This window comes from Halichoeres trimaculatus, unplaced genomic scaffold, assembly GCF_033239565.1.
Source record: "Halichoeres trimaculatus isolate MK-OKI-2021-1 unplaced genomic scaffold, fHalTri1.1 fHalTri1_scaffold_1, whole genome shotgun sequence".
NCBI classification, from domain to species: Eukaryota; Metazoa; Chordata; class Actinopteri; order Labriformes; family Labridae; genus Halichoeres; species Halichoeres trimaculatus.
The window spans coordinates 42,026,269-42,047,036 of record NW_027437179.1 but is presented as its reverse complement, the minus strand read 5'-3'; the positions used below and the strand labels follow the sequence as shown (position 1 = coordinate 42,047,036).

The window sequence follows — 20,768 nt, the reverse complement described above, 5'->3', positions numbered from 1 at the left end:
GTAATTGAGGGGATTTCCCCAAGAGGAACAGATGCCTTTGAAAAAAGCATTATTTCAGATTTATCAGCATTTAAAACCATTTTCAAGTTTGCCAGTTTGCAAGAATTCAAATGCTTGGGCAATTGAATGTGAACAGAAGTAAATTACAGAGTTGTCAGCATAAAGGTGGTAAGAGGCATTTGGCGAGTTTGCACATAATCATTGACATAAATTGTGAACGAAATGGGTCCAAAGACTGAGCCTTGTGGCACGCCTTTTGTGACCTCAAGAAAGGAAGAACTAACTCCAGCCATCTGAACACATTGCAGCCTGTTTACTAAAAAGTCGGCAAACGCCAAATGTCAAATGCCTTAGATAGGTTGAGGAACAATGCAACACAAAACTTTTTTGAGTCCAAAGCCTCAAACACGTCATTAAAAACTTTAAGGGTAGAAGTAAACGGTGCTATGCTGTTTCCTAAAACCTGACTGAAGAGGTTTTAGAAAGTTGTTTGATTCTAAGAATTCCTTCAGTTGATCACAGACAAATTTCTCAAACACTTTTTCCAAAATAAATACTTTAGAAATAGGTCTATAGTTATTCACAATTCAAAAAAGTAACGCAGGAATTACTTTCCCTGGTAACTAATTACATTTATGAAGGAGTAATCCAGTTACTTTTTGAGAAAGTAACTGAAAGTGGACAGGAAGTCGGATGGTTGATGATCCATGTCCTCTGCTCGTCCCTGAGCTCACAGACGCCGTCTCCCCGCTGAAGTCACCGCGTCACACTCCCGAGTGTGGAAATGTGGAATAATCTGGTGTCACGGCGCTGGATCGTGTCTCCAGCCGGGGGCAGATTATCAGCGTTCACCTTGTGCAGACGTGAGGTCACAGGAAGCTCCTCGGCCTCGCACCGAGCCGGCTAATTTTAGAGCAGCTGTTGTGTTCAGACCAGAGACAGCAGCAGCAGGAGGAGGAGGAGGAGGAGAGGAGAGGAGAGGAGGAGATCATGTGTTCAGCAGGAGATGAAGCTTCATTTGTTCCTCTTTTAGTCCTCGGTCGGCTCTGAATGTCCTCACGCTGAAATACCCAAGGACTCGAAGAGGAGACGGAGACAGAGACATGAAAAACACGCCCACCGTTTGTTTCAAGTAATTTATTTTACAAACTGTAGAAAAAGACATCGACTCTTTAAAAGCTGGAAGTTAGAAACAAACAACAGTTTCTCACCTCAGAGACCGTCTCCTGTTAGATTGATTCAAAGCTGAAGTGTAGATACTACACACACACAGGCCTCTGTAACGCCTCTCATCGTTAACCTTTAGATTTTAATTACACATTTATACAAAATTAATCATAAACATTAAAATCAGTAAAAGTTAGACATCAGTAACAAACAGACGTGTTTGATCCTGACTGCAGGATTCCTCTTTAGGGAAACTTTAGACAACAAAATAAAAACAGTTAAAGATTATTTTTCAGACTCAATCTGACCTGATGAAGAATGACGAGCTGGGAATGTGAGGGTTAACCCTTAATTCAGGGTTCAACTATTCAAAACCTCTTCCTCTCTTATCTTTCTGACAGACTGGGGATTATTATTTGATTTGACACACAAACAGTGGACTCCACTGTTTCCACTTAATCTGAATTCTGCCTGATTCGGTTCAGAGACTATGGAGGAAAAAAATGGCCAGAGGTTGAAAGAAATTTTGTGTGACTCTGTCTGAATAGAAGATCTTTGTTGAGTATAACAGTGGTTTAAATAGAAAATCTTTGTTTTTTATCGCTGTCTGAACAGAAGATCTTTGTTCTGTGTTGCAGTGGTTTTAATAGAAGATCTTTGATTTTAGTCACTGTCTCTGAATAGAAGATCTTTGATTTTGGCCACCATCTAAATACAAAATCAAAGCTCTTGTTTTACACTGGTCTGAATAAAAGATCTTTGATGCTGAATGCTGTCCGAATAGAAGATGTTTTGTTTTGGTAACCATCTGAATACAAAATAAAAGATCTTGTATCACAGTGGTATGAATAAAAGATCTTTGATGTTGAATGCTGATCTTCAAAGATCTTCTATTCATCACCATTTGAAAACAAAAACAAAGGATCTTGTATCACAGGGGTCTGCATAACAGATCTTTGATGCATGTCACCATCTGAAAAAACGTTTTAGCTGAAAACAGCAGCCTGTCTCAATAGAAGATCTTTGATTTTGGTCACTATCTGAATACAAAATCTAAGATCTTGTCACACAGTAATCTGAATAGATGATCTTTGATTTTAGACACTGTCTGACTACAAAATCATAGATCTTGTATTACAGTGGTCCGAATAGAAGATCTTTGATTTTAGTCACTGTCTTTGAATTAAAGATCTTTGATCATGGTGACAATCTGAATACAAAATCTTGTATCTTGTATAACAGCGGTCTGAACAGAAGATCTTTGATGCGTGTCACCATCTGAAAAAATCTTTAACCTGAACATAGCAGCCTGTCTCAATAGAAGATCTTTGATTTTGGTCACTGTCCAAATACAAAATCAAAGATATTGTATTGGAGAGGTATGAATAGAAGATCTTTGATTTCAGTCAAAGTCTCTGAATAGAAGATCTTTGATTTCAGTCAAAGTCTCTGAATAGAAGATCTTTGATTTCAGTCAAAGTCTCTGAATAGAAGATCTTTGATTTTGGTCACCATCTGACTACAAACGCAAAGATTTAGTATCACAGTGGTCTGAATAAAGGATCTTTGATGTTGGTCGCTGTCCGAATAGAAGATCTTTGATTTTAGTCACCATATGAATAGAAGATCTTTGAACAGAGTCAAACCAACTCAACTGATGAACATTGAATTGTATCACTGACAGTTTAGCACCCTGTCTGAATAGAAGATCTTTGCTGGGTTAAAGGACAGTTACGTATATTTTGGTTACGTACAGGTCCTGTGTGGAGTGTTGTAGTTTCTAGCCTCCATGTTGCTAAGCTATTGAGTTTATGATGGAGTTGAAAGGTTCATTTGGAGCAGTTTAACCTCCTGAACCTCAGCGTAAGATCACACACAGCGTAACATCGAGTCATCACAGCGTTTCTGAGTGAAGTTTGAGGCAGCAGCCTGGAGCTGAAGCTCTCCTGAGCACAGTGAAAGTTTCTTCTCATGTTTCTACAAACGGAGAAGTTTCTGAAGTTCTGTTTCATTGTGTTTCTGTGACTGTGAAGAGGATGTGTTTGTAGATCTGTTACCCTCAGGTAAATATGTTCACTGCTATCATTGTTCCATGGTGTGGATGCTGGTTTCTGATTGGTTCCAGCTGCACAGGCTCCGTCATGTGACCTGGTGGAGTGTCCAGCTGGTCTGATTGTAGGATCAGGTCATAAATATAGAAAAACAAACATAGAACAGACCTCTGTTGGTCTGTCTGGCTCAGTGACTCTGACGCTCCGACACCACGTCCTGCAGACGCTTCAGCAGCACGTCAGGACTGCTGCCGTTCTCCGGACACGCCCTCTTACTTGGGGAGTCGCAGGCTGATGACATCATCACGTCGCCCTCCATGGTGAAGGCCCGCTTCCTGCTGACAGAGCCCTGGCGGAGCATCCGGTTGATGTCTGATAATTCCTGGACGGGTGGAGAGAAAGGTTGGTCGATGGGAGACATTAGGTTCACGTAGTTGTGTGTGGGTGTGTGTGTGTGTGAGTGTGAGAGTGTGTGTACCTTGGCCGGGCTGCTGTTGATCCTGTAGGTGTAGGAGTTGGGTGTGAGGCAGCCTGCAGAGTTTTTGTGAGGGGACACGTACAGCGAGTGTCTCTGAGACACGCGGCGAGGAGACAGAGGCTGAGCTCGAACCGACGGGAACGGAGACAGAGGAGGGGCGTCGGCCTGCAGGACACACACACACACACACACACACACACACACACAGGTCAACATGTGATCCTCATGACACGCCCTCTGAGCCGTCCTCACACTGAGACGTCTTCGTACCCGGTTGTCGTGCGTGGCGTATCTCAGGGCGAAGCTCTTCATCTTCAGGACGAAGACGCTGTTGTAGAACTGGATGATGTCACCGCGCTCCTCCTCTCCTGATTGGTCAGAGCCCTCTTCTCCTGATGCCTGATTGGTTTTCTCTGCAGCTGATGACAAAAAACACATCTTTTATTAAAACCATTTATCAAGTCAGAACGATGTGTGTGTGTGTGTGTGTGTGTGTGTGTGTGTGTGTGTGTTCTTACATTCTCCTCCAGATACAGGATCCACCTCCATGTTTTCATCACACACCTGCTCTCTGGGAGTGTGACGCAGCAACACACTACGGTACACCTACACACACACATACACAAACACACAAACACACATGATCAAAAAAAACACAAGAAATGTTTCAGCTGAGTTTTCATGAGACTTTTTTTTCCTGTTAAATCAAATAAAATGACGTGTGTGTGTGTGTGTGTGTGTGTGTGTGTGTGTGTGTGTGTGTGTGTGTGTGACTCACGTGGCTGTGTGCCTGTGGCTGGCTGCGATAACACTTCATGATGTCGTAAAAGCTGTGAGTCTCTTTGTTGATCTGAAGAAAAAAACACACACAGGTTAAAAGTCTGCTCAGTGGAGCCCCCTACATGTGGATACAGGGACAGCTACAGGTGTGACAGTTTAAGGCAGTTTTCTCTGACCTGCAGATGTTACCCTACTCCAGCACACCTGATTCAAATGAATGGCTCGTTATCAGGCTCCAGCAGAGCTTGATGACGAGCTGATCATTTGAATCAGGTGTGCTGGAGTAGGGTAACATCTAAAACATGCAGGGCAGGGGGTCCCCAGGACCGGAATTGAGAAACACTGGTTTAAGGTAAGACAGAGAAAGTTTGAGGTAAGACAGAGGAAGTTAAAACTGAGACCATAAAAGTTTGAGGTAAGACAGAGAAAGTTTGAGGTGAGACAGAAAAAGTTTGAGATGAGAGAAAGTTTGAGGTGACACAGTTTGAGGTGAGACAGAGAAAGTTTGAGGTGAGACAGAGGAAGTTAAAACTGAGACCATAAAAGTTTGAGGTGAGACAGAGAAAGTTTGAGGTGAGACAGAAAGTTTGAGGTAAGACAGAAATGTTGAGGTGGGACAGAGAAAGTTTGAGGTGAGACAGAAAAAGTTTGAGGTGAGACAGAAAGTTTAGGTAAGACAGAGAAAGTTTGAGGTAAGACAGAGAAAGTTTGAGGTGAGACAGTGTTGGGTGAGACAGTGTGGGGTGAGACAGTTTGAGGTGAGACAGAGAAAGTTTGAGGTGAGAAAGAGAAAGTTTGAGGTAAGACAGAGTAAGTTAAAACTGAGACCATAAATGTTTGAGGTGAGACAGAAAGTTTAGGTAAGACAGAGAAAGTTTGAGGTGAGACAGAAAAAGTTTGAGGTGAGACAGAAAAAGTTTGAGGTGAGACAGAAAGTTTGAGGTGAGACAGAAAAAGTTTGAGGTAAGACAGAGGAAGTTAAAACTGAGACCATAAAAGTTTGAGGTGAGACAGAAAAAGTTTGAGGTGAGACAGAAAGTTTGAGGTGAAGCAGAAAAGGTTTGAGGTGAGACAGAGAAAGTTTGAGGTGAGACAGAGAAAGTTTGAGGTGAGACAGAGAAAGTTTGAGATGAGACAGAAAGTTTGAGGTGAAGCAGAAAAAGTTTGAGGTGAGACAGAAAGTTTGAGGTGAGACAGAGAAAGTTTGAGGTAAGACAGAGAAAGTTTGAGGTGAGACAGAGAAAGTTTGAGGTGAGACAGAAAGTTTGAGGTGAGACAGAGAAAGTTTGAGGTAAGACAGAGAAAGTTTGAGGTGAGACAGAGAAAGTTTGAGGTGAGACAGAGAAAGTTTGAGATGAGACAGAAAGTTTGAGGTGAGACAGAAAAAGTTTGAGGTGAGACAGAAAGTTTGAGGTAAGACAGAGAAAGTTTGAGGTGAGACAGAAAGTTTGAGGTGAGACAGAGAAAGTTTGAGGTAAGACAGAGAAAGTTTGAGGTGAGACAGAGAAAGTTTGAGATGAGACAGAAAGTTTGAGGTGAAGCAGAAAAAGTTTGAGGTGAGACAGAAAGTTTGAGGTGAGACAGAGAAAGTTTGAGGTAAGACAGAGAAAGTTTGAGGTGAGACAGAGAAAGTTTGAGGTGAGACAGAAAGTTTGAGGTGAGACAGAGAAAGTTTGAGGTAAGACAGAGAAAGTTTGAGGTGAGACAGAGAAAGTTTGAGATGAGACAGAAAGTTTGAGGTGAGACAGAAAAAGTTTGAGGTGAGACAGAAAGTTTGAGGTAAGACAGAGAAAGTTTGAGGTGAGACAGAAAGTTTGAGGTGAGACAGAGAAAGTTTGAGGTAAGACAGAGAAAGTTTGAGGTGAGACAGAGAAAGTTTGAGATGAGACAGAAAGTTTGAGGTGAAGCAGAAAAGGTTTGAGGTGAGACAGAGAAAGTTTGAGATGAGACAGAGAAAGTTTGAGATGAGACAGAAAGTTTGAGGTGAAGCAGAAAAGGTTTGAGGTGAGACAGAGAAAGTTTGAGGTGAGACAGAGAAAGTTTGAGGTAAGACAGAGAAAGTTTGAGGTGAGACAGTGAAAGTTTGAGGTGAAGCAGAAAAAGTTTGAGGTGAGACAGAGAAAGTTTGAGGTGAGACAGAAAGTTTGAGGTGAAGCAGAAAAAGTTTGAGGTGAGACAGAGAAAGTTTGAGGTGAGACAGAGAAAGTTTGAGGTGAGACAGAGAAAGTTTGAGGTGAGACAGAGAAAGTTTGAGGTAGGACAGAGAAAGTTTGAGGTGAGACAGAGAAAGTTTGAGGTGAGACAGAGAAAGTTTGAGGTGAGACAGAGAAAGTTTGAGATGAGACAGAAAAAGTTTGAGATGAGACAGAAAGTTTGAGGTGAGACAGAAAGTTTGAGGTGAGACAGAAAGATTGAGGTGAGACAGAAAGTTTGAAGTAAGCCAGTGAAAGTTTGAGGTAAGACAGTGAAAGTTTGAGGTGAGACAGAAAAAGTTTGAGATGAGACAGAAAAAGTTTGAGATGAGAGAAAGTTTGAGGTGAAACAGAAAAAGTTTGAGATGAGACAGAAAAAGTTTGAGATGAGAGAAAGTTTGAGGTGAGACAGAAAAAGTTTGAGATGAGACAGAAAAAGTTTGAGATGAGAGAAAGTTTGAGGTGAGACAGAGAAAGTTTGAGGTGAGACAGAGAAAGTTCGAGGTGAGACAGAGAAAGTTTGAGATGAGAGAAAGTTTGAGGTAAGATGGAGAAAGTTTGAGATGAGACAGAGAAAGTTCGAGGTGAGACAGAGAAAGTTTGAGGTGAGACAGAAAGTTTGAGGTGAGACAGAAAAAGTTTGAGGTGAGACAGAAAGTTTAGGTAAGACAGAGAAAGTTTGAGGTAAGACAGAGAAATTTTTAGGTGAGACAGAAATTTTGAGGTGAGACAGAAAAAGTTTGAGGTGAGACAGAGAAAGTTTGAGGTGAGACAGAGAAAGTTTGAGGTGAGACAGAAAGTTTGAGGTGAGACAGAGAAAGTTTGAGGTGAGACAGAGAAAGTTTGAGGTGAGACAGAGAAAGTTTGAGGTGAGACAGAAAGTTTGAGGTGACACAGAGAAAGTTTGAGGTGAGACAGAGAAAGTTTGAGGTGAGACAGAAAGTTTGAGGTGAAGCAGAAAAAGTTTGAGGTGAGACAGAGAAAGTTTGAGGTAAGACAGAGAAAGTTTGAGGTGAGACAGAAAGATTTAGGTAAGACAGAAAGTTTGAAGTAAGCCAGTGAAAGTTTGAGGTGAGACAGAAAGTTTGAGGTGAGACAGAGAAAGTTTGAGGTCAGACAGAAAGTTTGAGGTAAGACAGAAAGTTTGAAGTAAGCCAGTGAAAGTTTGAGGTAAGACAGTGAAAGTTTGAGGTGAGACAGAAAAAGTTTGAGATGAGACAGAAAAAGTTTGAGATAAGAGAAAGTTTGAGGTGAGACAGAAAAAGTTTGAGGTGAGACAGAGAAAGTTTGAGATGAGACAGAAAAAGTTTGAGATGAGACAGAAAGTTTGAGGTGAGACAGAAAGTTTGAGGTGAGACAGAAAGATTGAGGTGAGACAGAAAGTTTGAAGTAAGCCAGTGAAAGTTTGAGGTAAGACAGTGAAAGTTTGAGGTGAGACAGAAAAAGTTTGAGATGAGACAGAAAAAGTTTGAGATAAGAGAAAGTTTGAGGTGAGACAGAAAAAGTTTGAGATGAGACAGAAAAAGTTTGAGATGAGAGAAAGTTTGAGGTGAGACAGAAAAAGTTTGAGATGAGACAGAAAAAGTTTGAGATGAGAGAAAGTTTGAGGTGATACAGAGAAAGTTTGAGATGAGACAGAGAAAGTTTGAGATGAGAGAAAGTTTGAGGTAAGATGGAGAAAGTTTGAGATGAGACAGAGAAAGTTTGAGGTGAGACAGAGAAAGTTTGAGGTGTGACAGAAAGTTTGAGGTGAGACAGAGAAAGTTTGAGATGAGACAGAGAAAGTTTGAGATGAGACAGAAAGTTTGAGGTGAGACAGTGTGAGGTAAGACAGTGTGAGGTGAGACGGGAGCTGTAACCTTGGCGATGATGTAGACGCTGCAGAGCAGCAGCTGGTCCAGGTGGCGGTCCCTCATCAGCTCGGTGCAGTGGACCAGAGCGTGTTCGAAGCAGGTCCAGATCTTCCCTCTGAGCTCAGACGAGATGTCCAGCTTCACACACAGGTCCCTGAGACGCACGCTGGACAGGTGGTACACCTGAACACACACACACACACAGCTCAGACACCTGCAGCTTCAGACTCGGTGATGATGACGCCGGCGTTTCTCACCTTCCTGAAGAACAGAGCGAGGGAGCCGGTGCGTCTGGGCCGCCCGCTCGCCGCCTGAGAGTCAGAGGTGGCGAGCGTGACTCTACTCGGGGAGGTGAGGCGGCTCGGCGAGGCCGTGACCAGGAACTGAGCGGTGATGGGAGCTGAAGAGTCACAGGGCTGGACGGGGATCAGGGTGACGGTGCGCTCGGCGTTCACACCTGAGGAGGAGGACAGAGAGACGGGCGGAGGTTATTCATCAGCGTCTGACGAGCGTGAAGGTCATCTTGTTTCTGGATTTCTCTACCTTGCAGGGGGAAACTGAGGACAGTGGCCGGCCCGCTCTGACCTCCGATCCTCAGCGTGCTGCTGGAGCCAAACGTCAGCCTCTTGGCGGGAGACGGCAGCGGGCTGACGCCGGACGACGACTGAGACGGAGGGTCATCGCCAAACAGACGGCGCCTGCCCCGGCCCGCTGCAGGTGAGCTGTACCTGTCATGGACCGAGAGGGGAGAGGGAGGGACGTCTGCAGGAACGAGGGAGAGGAGACACAGGTGAGACGGGTGAGACAGACAGGTAAGACATGGTACAGGAACCGTCTGATGCAGTCTCACCTTTGCAGGCGCTGCCCAGGCCTGACCTGAACTCTCTGATTCGAGGGTGGATGATGGGCGACAGAGCCACCAGGGGCAGGTGAGTCTGACCTACACCTGAACCAGAACCAGGACCAGAACCTGAGTCCAAACTGGAGGAGAAGTTCACCTGCAGAGATCCAGAGAGGAAGAGGAAGTGAACCCAAATAATCCCACAACAGGGTCAAAACCTGATCCCTGACCCTGGGACTAGTTCCACCCTGAGTCCTCACCTCCTCCACTGTGGGCACTTTGTTTCCCACGGCCTGCAGGGCGCTCCACAGGGCGGAGCCTGCACTCCACGCCCGGCTCTCCAAGACCTGCTCCTCGATGGAGTTCAGGTGTTTGACCATGTCCCTGGACAGACCCTCCTCAGAGCGGATAAACACCTCGATCACCTGGAACCAGCATCGACACACACGGTCACACACACACACTTTAATCTGCAGAAAATGTGCTCCTCTGTGTGTGTGTGTGTGTGTGTTACCTTGAAGAAGTAGAACGGAGAGAGCTTGAAGATGTCGATGATCCAGGGGAACATCCTCTGAGAGCTGTAGGAGAACAACACCACCTCCAGACAACACGCCATCAGAGAGCAGTGGAAGATATCCTGCTCCAACAGCACCTGAACACACACACACACACACACACACACACACACACAATCAGGAGGATGAACAGTTTCAGCTTCAGCTTCCTGTTGAGAATCAATAAGAAATGTTTCAATCCATGAATATCGTTAGCCTTTGTGCTTAACGATTCCCTTATAAGTACTTTACAGCAGGCCGGAGCCGCCGGGCCTTACGTCCACTTGCCTGCTGCAGCTAGCTTAGCTTAGCAGTTAGCTAACGTTTCCCAAGAAAACTCTGATTCAGGATTTTCCGCTTGAAGTTTTCCTGAAGAACTGACTTCATAAAGAAATGTTCATCACTCTCTCTCAGGAGATTCATATTCAGTACATTCAAAATGGTATAAATCACCTTATTTACCAAAATAACAAAAAAGAGCAAGCTTGATGCTAACGTATATGGGAAACTGCATTGATATGCTAGCAGTTAGCATACATCAGTATAACAGAATTTCAACTTTCATCACAGAAACATGTCACATCAACTCTTTGTAAAAAAAATACTGAGAATTTCAAATGCTAAAAGCTAACAGGCTAATGAAAGGCTAATGGCTGACTTCATAACTATGGAAAGGTTCCAAACAACTTAAACCATTGCTATAACCACTTTGAGACACTAGATGGCCTACTTGAATTATTAATATATTACAACACAGAACATCAACGTCACATTGTGTGAAATATTTACCTGTTTCTGTTTAATTCTGCCCAGAAATATCCAGACTCAGAGACCAGTTACATTTAATTCACTTACAGTATAAACTCAATTAAATGTTGTTGACACAGAAAACCTGTAAAGATACTTTTTGTACCAAGAAAATTCACAACAGAAATTGATAAAGAATCAGATCGATAAGGGCACCGGTGACGAAATCTAAACAATCCCCATCCCTAGTGTATGTCGCATGTTTTGCTCTCTTACGCTCATGTCTTTCCCCTGCAGCCGTTTGTTCTCCTGAACCATCACGTTCTCCAGGATCTTATAGTACAGGATCTCTGCCAGCTTCAGGCGGTTCTCTGCAAAGTCTGAAAATCACACACACAGAAACAGAAACAGAAACAGGATAAGTAACAGATCCCGAGACTCCACAGCAGGTTTAAGGTCTGAAACTGACCCATGTCTGTTTCATTTTTCTGGACCAGGTTAGATTTTTTGGCGCTTTTCTCATCTGCCCAGCACGTTTCCAGGGTAGTTTGACTATTCAGAGACACTGTTAGAGGTAGACTGATATATCGGCCGGCCGATATATCGGGCCGATATTTAAACATTTGTCTCTATCGGCCATCGGCCGTATTTTCTTTTAAAAAGCCGATTTTTGATCCGTTGTATAAAAAGACGCAATTTTTGATCAGGCACAAAAAAGATGAGCACCTCAAACTTGTGGAACCACTTGGATACATTACATACTTTTGTTCAAATTATATTAATAAGTTTAAATTTCTTTTTTGACATTTTAAGAAGAGTGTGAATGTTTACTACTGCTTGTTACATTGTGTGTTTACTCAGAAAAAATATTTCATCGTTTTGAAAGCTGAATAAATGTTCAGAGGACTGGACACGACTTGTTGTAATAGATTTCTTTTAGTTGCTCAGAAATTGCTGCGTTTCACAAAAATGTGATAAATATATATTTATTTAACAATCGGCCTGAATATCAAATTGGAAAAATCGGCTATGCATATCGGCATCGGCTGCCCAAATTTGGAAAGCATCGGCATCGGCCCCAAAAAAAACCATATCGGTCGACCTCTAGACACCGTAAGTAACTTCCAACATCACAATTTCACATTTTGGTTGAGGAATGAACGCAGAGAAGCTAACACACACTTTTATCTCCACTCATACTGACTGTTGTAACACCCTGCTCTCTGGTCTTAAATAAAAGAAAACTTCAGGTTTAAAACTTTTATTTCTTCATGTTTTCCCTTGAAAAAAAACTTCTTTTTTTTTCAATTATTTACAGAACTCAATTACATACATATCATAATTTCATCATGAGCATAGTATACTCGAGGTAGTATACATCTCACCGTAAGAAACAATTATAAAAGAAGCATCAAACTACAAAATAAGAGGAATGTGCATCAAATGAGATCAAAATCATCACACAGTGTTCCAGCTTTCACAGCTTTGGGTTGTTGCAAAGTTTTTAAAGTTTCAAGGTAGAATTTTAAATATGCTGGGAAGACGGTCAGGTTGTTTTTTTTGTTTTGAATATCTGCTGGTATGTACATGGAGTTTTGCTTAAAGAACAAAGTTAATGAGGTTTAAAACTTTTACAGAACTCAGCAGCACATGTGCTGACGAAAACCAGGAGACGAGCCCATATTACACCAGTTTTAAAATCACTGCATTGGCTCCCTGTGCGCTTTAGGGTTGGTTTAGGCTCCTTTTAATGGTTTCAAATGTCTTATGGTACGGCCACACAAAATGCGAATTTGCGGCGCTCAAGTTGAAAATATTGAACTTTTGCGTGAAGGCTGTGCCGCAGCAGCCAATCAGCGATGACATTCCCCCACGACATCATTGATTTGATGACGTTAGGGGGGAACCACCACCTGCTCCGACTCCAACTCCGCTGGAGGATGGAGGAGAAAACAATCTGTGCGGTGTGTCATCATCCAGAGTTATAGGATACGACGTGTGGACTCTACAGAGAGCAGAAAAAAAGGAGCAGGCTTGGTTGAAAGTCTCTGAGGAGACAGGTTTTGAATGTAAGTTCTGTAAATATTTGTTTCCAGCTGGATTTGCTGCACGGGCTATCACTGAGTCCGACTGTGTTTTCCTCAGTGGAGTTTTGAGCCTGATAGAGAGGAGGGAGGAGCGGGGCAGGGGCAGAGCCAGGGAAAAGATGGAAGTTCTCTGTGCTCCTCTCTTTCCTCCACCCCTTCATTATCCCCAGGGAGACCTCCGGGAACATGGGTCCGAGGTTCGGGGGGTGGAGGATGAGGTCTCAGGGAACAGCCAGGCAGGGCCAGTGGAGGTGGATTACCAGAGAGAGGCAGCAGGCCTTGATTGTGATCTCCAAAGCTTTCACACACTCTCCTGTCATGATGAAACCACAGCTCATTGTTTTTCAGATGCTCTTTTGGGCTTTCTGTCTTTAAATGAACGGGCTCTCTACTCCGCATGCGCAGTGACGCGCCAACACGCGTTCGCCCCTCAGCTTGTCAAAATAGTCCAGCGTCGAGACTCAGGCGTTCACGTGGCGCGTTACAGACGATTCGCGAGTTCGAGTTTGGTGTGGCCGCAGCATAAGAAAGTTGTCTGCTTCTTTTCGTTTGTCTTATTGTTGTTGTCAGAGGTCTGCTTCTCGTGTTTCCACATGTCCATAAGGACATCTGGCGCAAAGCGTGTGTGTGTGTGTGTGTGTGTGTGTGTGTGTGTGTGTGTGTGTGTATACCTATGTGTGAGCCGGGCATGTCCTCTGAGTCGTTGGTGTAATGCTCTTTAAACGTTTGTCCCAAAGACTTCACTCTGCTCAGGACGGACTCTGAGGGATCTCTGGAGCACGACCTGCAGGGACACACACACACACACACACACACACACACACACACACACACACACACACAGAGTTTATTAAGCTTCACACACCCTGCCTGTCTGGCTCCTCCCTCTGTGCTGGGACAGAGACGAACGGATGAACTCACTTGAAGATCTGCATCAGGTGCTCGCTGGGCGCCGTCCTCAGCCCGGCCACCATGCTCTGCAGGCGACTGACGCTCTGCGTCGCCGAGGAGACAGGCGTGACCAGCAGGTCCTTCTCCTTCAGGTAGACCCGACCTGTCAGGGGGGTGGAGGGGGCCAGACACCCTGACTGTAAAGAGAGGCGAGCAGAGAAGAGCTGTTTAAAACTTTAACCCATAAAATCAGACCCAGGCTTTAAACACTGGACGCATTTCCTTTGAAACACGTTGGTAAATGTGTGTGTGTGTGTGTGTGTTTACCTTCTCCACGTGCTGTTGCAGTGTGTTGTGTGTGTTGCTCAGACCGGCTGAAGTTTCCTGGACGATCTTCCTCGGAGTCCCGATCTCCTCGTCTGCGTCGGCTCCCAGAAACACTCGCTCATCGAAATCTCCGACAGTCAGCACGTACTCCTCGTACTCTCTGTTTATGGCTTTGCTAAACACACACACACACACACACAGAAAACACACAGTCTGAGTATCTCCTGGAGATATTAATGCATCAAACACTTTCACTGAACCGTAAAAAGTGAAGACTAGAATTCAGAGTCACAAACTGAAACAGGAAGAAGAGTCTGCTTCACTTTGACCTTTGACCCCTGACCGCTTACTTGTTATCGATGAAGTTCTGAGGATCCAACAGCTCGGTCAGATGATCCTCGTTACCTTTCAGGATCTGAATTAAAACATTAAAAACAGAAACAGTTTCAGTGACACACGAGGACAAAACAAACTGTCCACAGTTTCTGCCTCTAACAAAAACCAGGAAACAAGGACAGAAGAAGGAATCACTGTGTGTGTGTGTGTGTGTGTGTGTGTGTGTGTGTGTGTGTTTGTGGGTGTGTGTGTGTGTGTGTGTGTACCTGTCTGTGGAAGAGTTTCTGGATGTACGGCGTGAAGTAATGCTGTTTGATGCCTTTAGCTTCAACAACCAGCCCGTCATGAAGCTCACACAGACGCTCCAACACGCAGGGAGGACGCTCGTCTGCAGGAACATGGACGTCAGGGCGGTACACTGCTGGGAGACCTACACACACACACACACACACAGAAAGAAAGTTCACAAATATGTGTCTCTACTAAAAGAGCTCTGTTTTTGGTGTGTGTGTGTGTTCTCTCTGGTGCAGACCTCTGAAGGCGGCGTTGATGAGGTCCTTCCTGTTGGCGCACATCAGAGCGTTTCCAAACACCAGGTCCAGACAGCAGAGCAGCAGATGGTACGAGTTCACCAGGTCGTCCCCGATCATACGGAAGTTACCTTCACACACACACACACACACACACCTTCATCCTCTGATCCTTTAAGCTAAAGTAACTGACACTTTTTAAAAAAAAAAATTTACTAATTTTTTGGGGAAATATTTTGTAATTGGAGATAATATTCTGTTTGTAGTGAAACAGATTAAATAAAAGGAAAAAGAAAGAAAGAAATTAAGAAAGAAAGAAAAAAATTAAAGAGAAAAGAAAATAAGAAAAGAAAGAAAGAAAGAAAGAAAGAAAGAAAGAAAGAAAGAAAGAAAGAAAGAAAGAAAGAAAGGAAAAAAAGGAAAATGAGGATAGAAAAAAGAAAAAAAAGTAAAGAAAGAAATAAAGACAGAAAATAATGAAAGAAAAAAAAAAAGAAAGAAAGAAAGAAAGAAAAATAAATAAATAAAGAAAAGAAAGAAAGAAAGAAAGAAAGAAAGAAAGAAGAAAGTAGATTTCTTCGTACCTTTGGTGTAAACAAACAGAGTCCAGCAGAACTTGAACACATCGCTGATGTGACAGGGCAGCCGCCTGCAGACACAGACACACACACACACACACACAGATAGTATTACATACCAAACACACACTCTGTTGACCCTGAAGACAAAGACCAGAAATGAAAACCAAACCCGACCAACGATAATCAGAATCATATCAACGATTCACCAACCCTCTGTTTGTCTGGAAATTAATGTGTGTGAGCACAATTTGACTAAACTGTGCAGCTGTGATTATATTAACTGTGATTTACGAGGCTTCAGGCGCCGTTCCATCCACATCACCAAAAAAAGGAGACTTCCTTTGGTCAGGTGGTGGTTACCATCTAAAGCAAGAATCAAACTGAGTTTTATCTTGAAAAGCAGCATGTTTTCCTTTGTCTATCAAAATATTTTTTATCTGCCTGTGAATAAAAAGCTGCCATGGTTTCGTTAATGTTTCAGGGAAAGCAAACTCTTCAAAAGTGGGAAAGGAAAGGGTTTGAAGTTTAACTGATAAGAGTTTATATTTAAGTCTTTCTGCCACACAGACCCACGCTCAGACGTTTAAATTGTAAGACACAGCTTTTTGTGTGATTAAACAACTGCACGTCCTCAAATCGAGACTGTGATCAGATTAATCATGCAGCCCGTGCGTACAGGTGTGTGTTACCTGTGTTTCCTGCTGCGCGGCTGCCTCGGCGGCTCTCCTCCCTGTGGGTTCTGAAACATGTCCATGAAGATGGGCTCGAACTTTCTGAAGATGACGGTGGACACCTCAAAGTTCCTCTCCAGACGATCCATCCGCAGCCTGAAGTCCTGGGAGAGGTTGGACATGTCCGCCCACTTCCTCATCTTGGAGAAGAACTGGATCAGACTGAGAGGACGGCGAGAAGCAGCAGACGACCAGATTATCAAACCAAAACAGCTTTTATGGCTCAGATTTTTATAACTTCAGTTAATGATCCAGTTCTCTGCAGGATGTTCCAGCGCTTTCTTTCACTTCTTTATTAAATTAACTTTCACTTCTGTATTTTTCAGCTCTCTTCAGTCATATTCTTTGTTGTAAAACACTCTGTTATGACCCATGAAGGTCTACAGAGTCTAAGAGAGACTGACCTGAGCTTGGCGGTGCGAAGGATCCTGGTGAGCGACACACAGTTTCCTTGCATTAAGCCTTTGCCCACAGTGGGTGTGGATCCTTTCCTGCAGGCTGCATACAGAGAACAGGCCAGCCAGTGCACCACCTCACCCTGCAGAGGGGAAAACAACAACAACAACACAGGAAAACAAAGTCCAAGGCATCATTTACAGTCAGGGAAACAGACTGATGCATCAAAAACTTTCTCTGTATTTTCTGACTCTTAAGAAATAACAAACAAGGATGTAACCTGCATATTCATCAGATGTTCATAATAATGTCAAACAGTTTAAAACATGTTATTGTTTTCTTTAGCGATATATAAAAAGCTATGAGTAGGGGTGTGCTGATCAATCTAAAATATTGATAAACTGATGCCAATGTTGGGTTCAGTATTTATCAATGTTTAGGTGTACAAGTTAATACTTAAGTTTCAGTTTCTCTTCTCTAGTACGAAATTTAAACACACTAACAAGCACAGTAAATCTTGTTTTGAAAATTGGAGATGTTTTAATTTTCATTTGATGTCATTTCCTTTATGTGTGAGAGGAAGTGTGTTTGTAAGACCCCGTGTGTCAGCAGTTTTTCAGAAAAATCCCACTCTGCAGGCTGTTTTTAAAAGTTTGCATTTGAGGTCGGCTGAAACGCAGTTTTGGTGTTAACGCAAGGCTGAAACGCAACAAAACTTTTGCGTTTCACCTAGGGATGCACGATATTATCGGCACAATATCGGTATTGGCTGATAAAAGCTTAAAAACACGTTTATCTGTATCAGCAGATATGAAAATTTCTGCCGATATGCACAGCCGATAAGGTGCTATTCAGTTAGGATTATTATTATTTTCCATCTGAAAAATAAGCTCCTTAAATAAAATGTAGCACTTCATTTATTTGCACTGCAGAGCTCTGTGTCTGTCACCAGGTTGTTACAGTAGCTCTAAAATAATCAAATGCAACTTGGTTATGTTTAAAAATGCATTGTTCATTTAAAGTTCATTTTTCTGTATTTCAATACTGAATGTCTTGAGTTTGAAAAAATAATACATTTCTTATTTATGGTAAAATCAAATGTTTTTTGTCTTGTTTTATGTGTGTTTATTAAACAAATAAGACCATCACAATTAGAGTAACATATAAATTCCAGTACAGGATAGACTCAGGCCCCGTTTACACGACGCCGAAAACGGTCGATTCCGCAAACATTTCGTTGCGTTTTGGCCTTCCGTTTAGACGAGACCACGTTGCGTTTTCAGTGAAAACGCAAACTTTTGAAAACGCTCCCCAGAGTGGAAAGATCTGAATCCGCTCCTCCATCCAGCTTCGTGTAAACACAGAGCGGAGCGTCTCAGGGTGAAACGCTGACGTCACCGCATGCGCACTCGCAGTTTTAGGTGAAGGCTCCGCGCTCAGCCACATTTCCAGTTGAGCCAGTAGTTGGCGGTAATACGCGTTATGGTTGGATTGCCGACCGTCTCACACAACAAAACGTCAGAAAAAGAAAGAACAGAAGAGGAGACTTCTCCTCCTGGAGTCGTATGAACGCGGATCGTTTTCACGCCGTCCTCATGTAAACGCGGGTGGCTTTTGAAAACGCAAAGGAAGAATCGTTGCGGGAGTCTCCGTGTAAACGGGGCCTTAGCTTTCTTTACAGTGAAACAAACAAACAAACCTGTGATTATCGGTATCGACCAAAAGGGGTTTCGATATATCGGCATATCGGATATCGGCAAAAATCCAATATCGTGACATCCCTAGTTTCACCCTAAAACCCCAGAACTACACATTGACCATTTTACAAGCATACATGTTGTTTGAAATTCTCACATTTGTATTGCAAAAACTGAGATCTAAGAAAGAGTATATGTCTTTTTTTTAGTAAAAAATAGTTTTTAAACAATTAATTTCTGTATTTAATATATTAAATATTTAAAAATATTAAAAATAAATATATTGATATGTAAAATCAGACATTTTCTTTGATTTTTCTGGTGAGTGCGGCTCAAATTAAGTCTAAGAAGACAAAATTGACAAATGAATGAGACAAAAAAGATAACGATCATCTGATAACTGTGATGATGATGATGATGATGTAATCACTGTCAGTCTGTGACCTGTCTCACTTTGGAGGAGTAGACACACACACACACAGCGTCATGTCACAACATGTTTGGTAACTTAGAGTCTTATCAGACTGTTTTCAGCTCTGATAGAAACTATGACAGCATTACTCCTAAACATAAAGATTCAGATACGTATAGAGTTGTCATGTATAGAGTTTATCTCATGTTAGAGGAACAAAACAAGCCTGCTGAAGATGTCAACATGAACTGTAGGGTGGTTTCAGAGCCATTTCTGACTCATTGTTGTGATGTTTTCAAACCATCAGCTTTATTAATGATGTTTATCCTGATATTGGGAGGTAAATAACTTTGATTGCAGACAGCTGTTCTCTTCTTCTCTTTACTTCTTCAAACTAACTTACGAATAAATGCCTAGGGTTTCTGTGATTAAAGGATATAATTGAGCATATTAATTGTTTTAAATGTGGAGATGTGTTTCCAGTATTTACATACCTACTTTGTTGGAGCTATGGCTTTTTAATGGAGCAATATAAATGTAAATACATGTGTAACTCCAGGGTAAACATGTTAGTATGATGGTGAAGTTTAGTTTATAGTGATTTTTAACATGTTTACTTTCTACACATATGATTTAACATGTTGTTTACCTCCGGTGTGTAAGTGTTCAGTATGCTGGTGAAGTTTAATGTTGGTTTTTAGTGAATTTTTAAATAAAATGTAACTGTACATGTTAAATGATGTTTTTTAGTAGATTTTTAAGTATAAATATGATTAAAGGTGTTGTAAATCTCCAGTGTGTATGTGTTCAGTATGCTGGTGAAGTTTAATGATGTTTTTAGTAGATTTTTAAGTATAAATATAATTAAATGTGTTGTTTACCTCCAGTGTGTAAGTGTTCAGGATGCTGGTGAAGTTTAATGATGTTTTTAGTATAAATATGATTAAATGTGTTGTTTACCTCCAGTGTGTATGTGTTCAGGATGCTGGTGAAGTTGTCCTGGGCCTCTGCTGCCGTCTGTTCGTCCATGTTCAGCTCCTGGCACAGGGTCTCTAAACTCCTCCGGACCGAGCTCTCCTCCATCTTCCCGGACTCTGAGTCTGACGACTCTTCGCCCCTCATATGTTCACACTTCGACAGGTAACAGCGACTTTAAAATCCACCCCGTGTGTAAAACTCCTTAAAACACACACGACGCCCGCCGCGGGTTAAAGTCCTAGAACCAAAAACACGCCAGGCTCCGTGGGTTAGACTTCTAAAAACAAGACGGTCCCCCCGGGTTAGACTCCAGGACCGGTTCCACAACAGCCCCCACGTCCGGAGCACTTCCACAAACCAGACCCACAATGCAGCGCGTTGGCGCGAAAACTCCGGAGCAGCGGCCAATCAGAAGGCAGGGGAGCGTCAGTCAAGCTGGTCACGTGCCGGAGCTGCTCGCCCCACCCCCTCCTCTCCGCTGCGTTTGTGCTACCTCGAGCGGCTAACTGTACCAAGCTAACGGTTAAACTGGACAACTACTGTACTACGACGGAAATACATTAACGTAAGTGTCACAAGAGAAAGTACGTCACTAATCAGATGATTTATTCACAAACTGTGGTTCGATTTGATTCCGCTCCACTGTCTCTAAAATAGAAAAACCCCACTGTTCCTAACGCTGGGATGCAGAGATATGATTCAGCCTCTAGAGGGCAGTGTTTAGCTGTGACCTGCAACATTGGAGACCACTGAACCCCTGATGATAAGAATATATCCTTTTATCATTTTTTACTTCCGCCATATTTATTTATTTTCTTTTTTTCTGTTTTCCTGTATTTTTATTTTATTTTATTTTATTTTTTAAAAAAATGTGTGTTTTATGTAAGTTATCTTTTTGTTACAATTGTGATTGCTCGGTCTTTTTCTTGTTATAAGACAGTTTTCACTTGAATGTGGTGCCTTGTTGATTTGTACATTGACAATAAAGATTTTTTTTTTCTTCCGCCATATACAGTCTATGCTTTAAACTGAAGGAAACACAGGATAAATATGTATTTATATATATATGTATAATTTAAGAAATTTCCAGTTTAAGTCTCAAAAATACTCATAGCAGAAGCAAAAGTTGCTTACCTAAT

At 42.5% G+C, this 20,768-nt stretch overlaps 1 protein-coding gene across 1 annotated transcript; it reads right to left on the bottom strand.

Moving 5' to 3' along the window:
- Positions 1-1,171: 1,171 nt before the first annotated feature.
- On the bottom strand, positions 1,172-20,222 carry rbl1 (retinoblastoma-like 1 (p107)). Its single transcript, XM_074680143.1, has 22 exons — positions 19,612-20,222; positions 16,551-16,684; positions 16,105-16,308; positions 15,419-15,483; positions 14,837-14,965; positions 14,571-14,734; positions 14,319-14,383; positions 13,969-14,143; positions 13,672-13,838; positions 13,422-13,534; positions 10,940-11,043; positions 9,877-10,014; positions 9,623-9,787; positions 9,372-9,519; positions 9,065-9,283; positions 8,779-8,978; positions 8,528-8,704; positions 4,475-4,546; positions 4,215-4,302; positions 3,967-4,115; positions 3,697-3,861; positions 1,172-3,600 (listed from the first exon to the last, which is right to left on the bottom strand). The coding sequence occupies exons 1-22, from the start codon at positions 19,771-19,773 to the stop codon at positions 3,406-3,408; spliced, it is 3,198 nt and encodes a 1,065-aa protein (XP_074536244.1). The 5' UTR covers positions 19,774-20,222; the 3' UTR covers positions 1,172-3,405.
- Between the last annotated feature and the right edge of the window lie 546 nt (positions 20,223-20,768).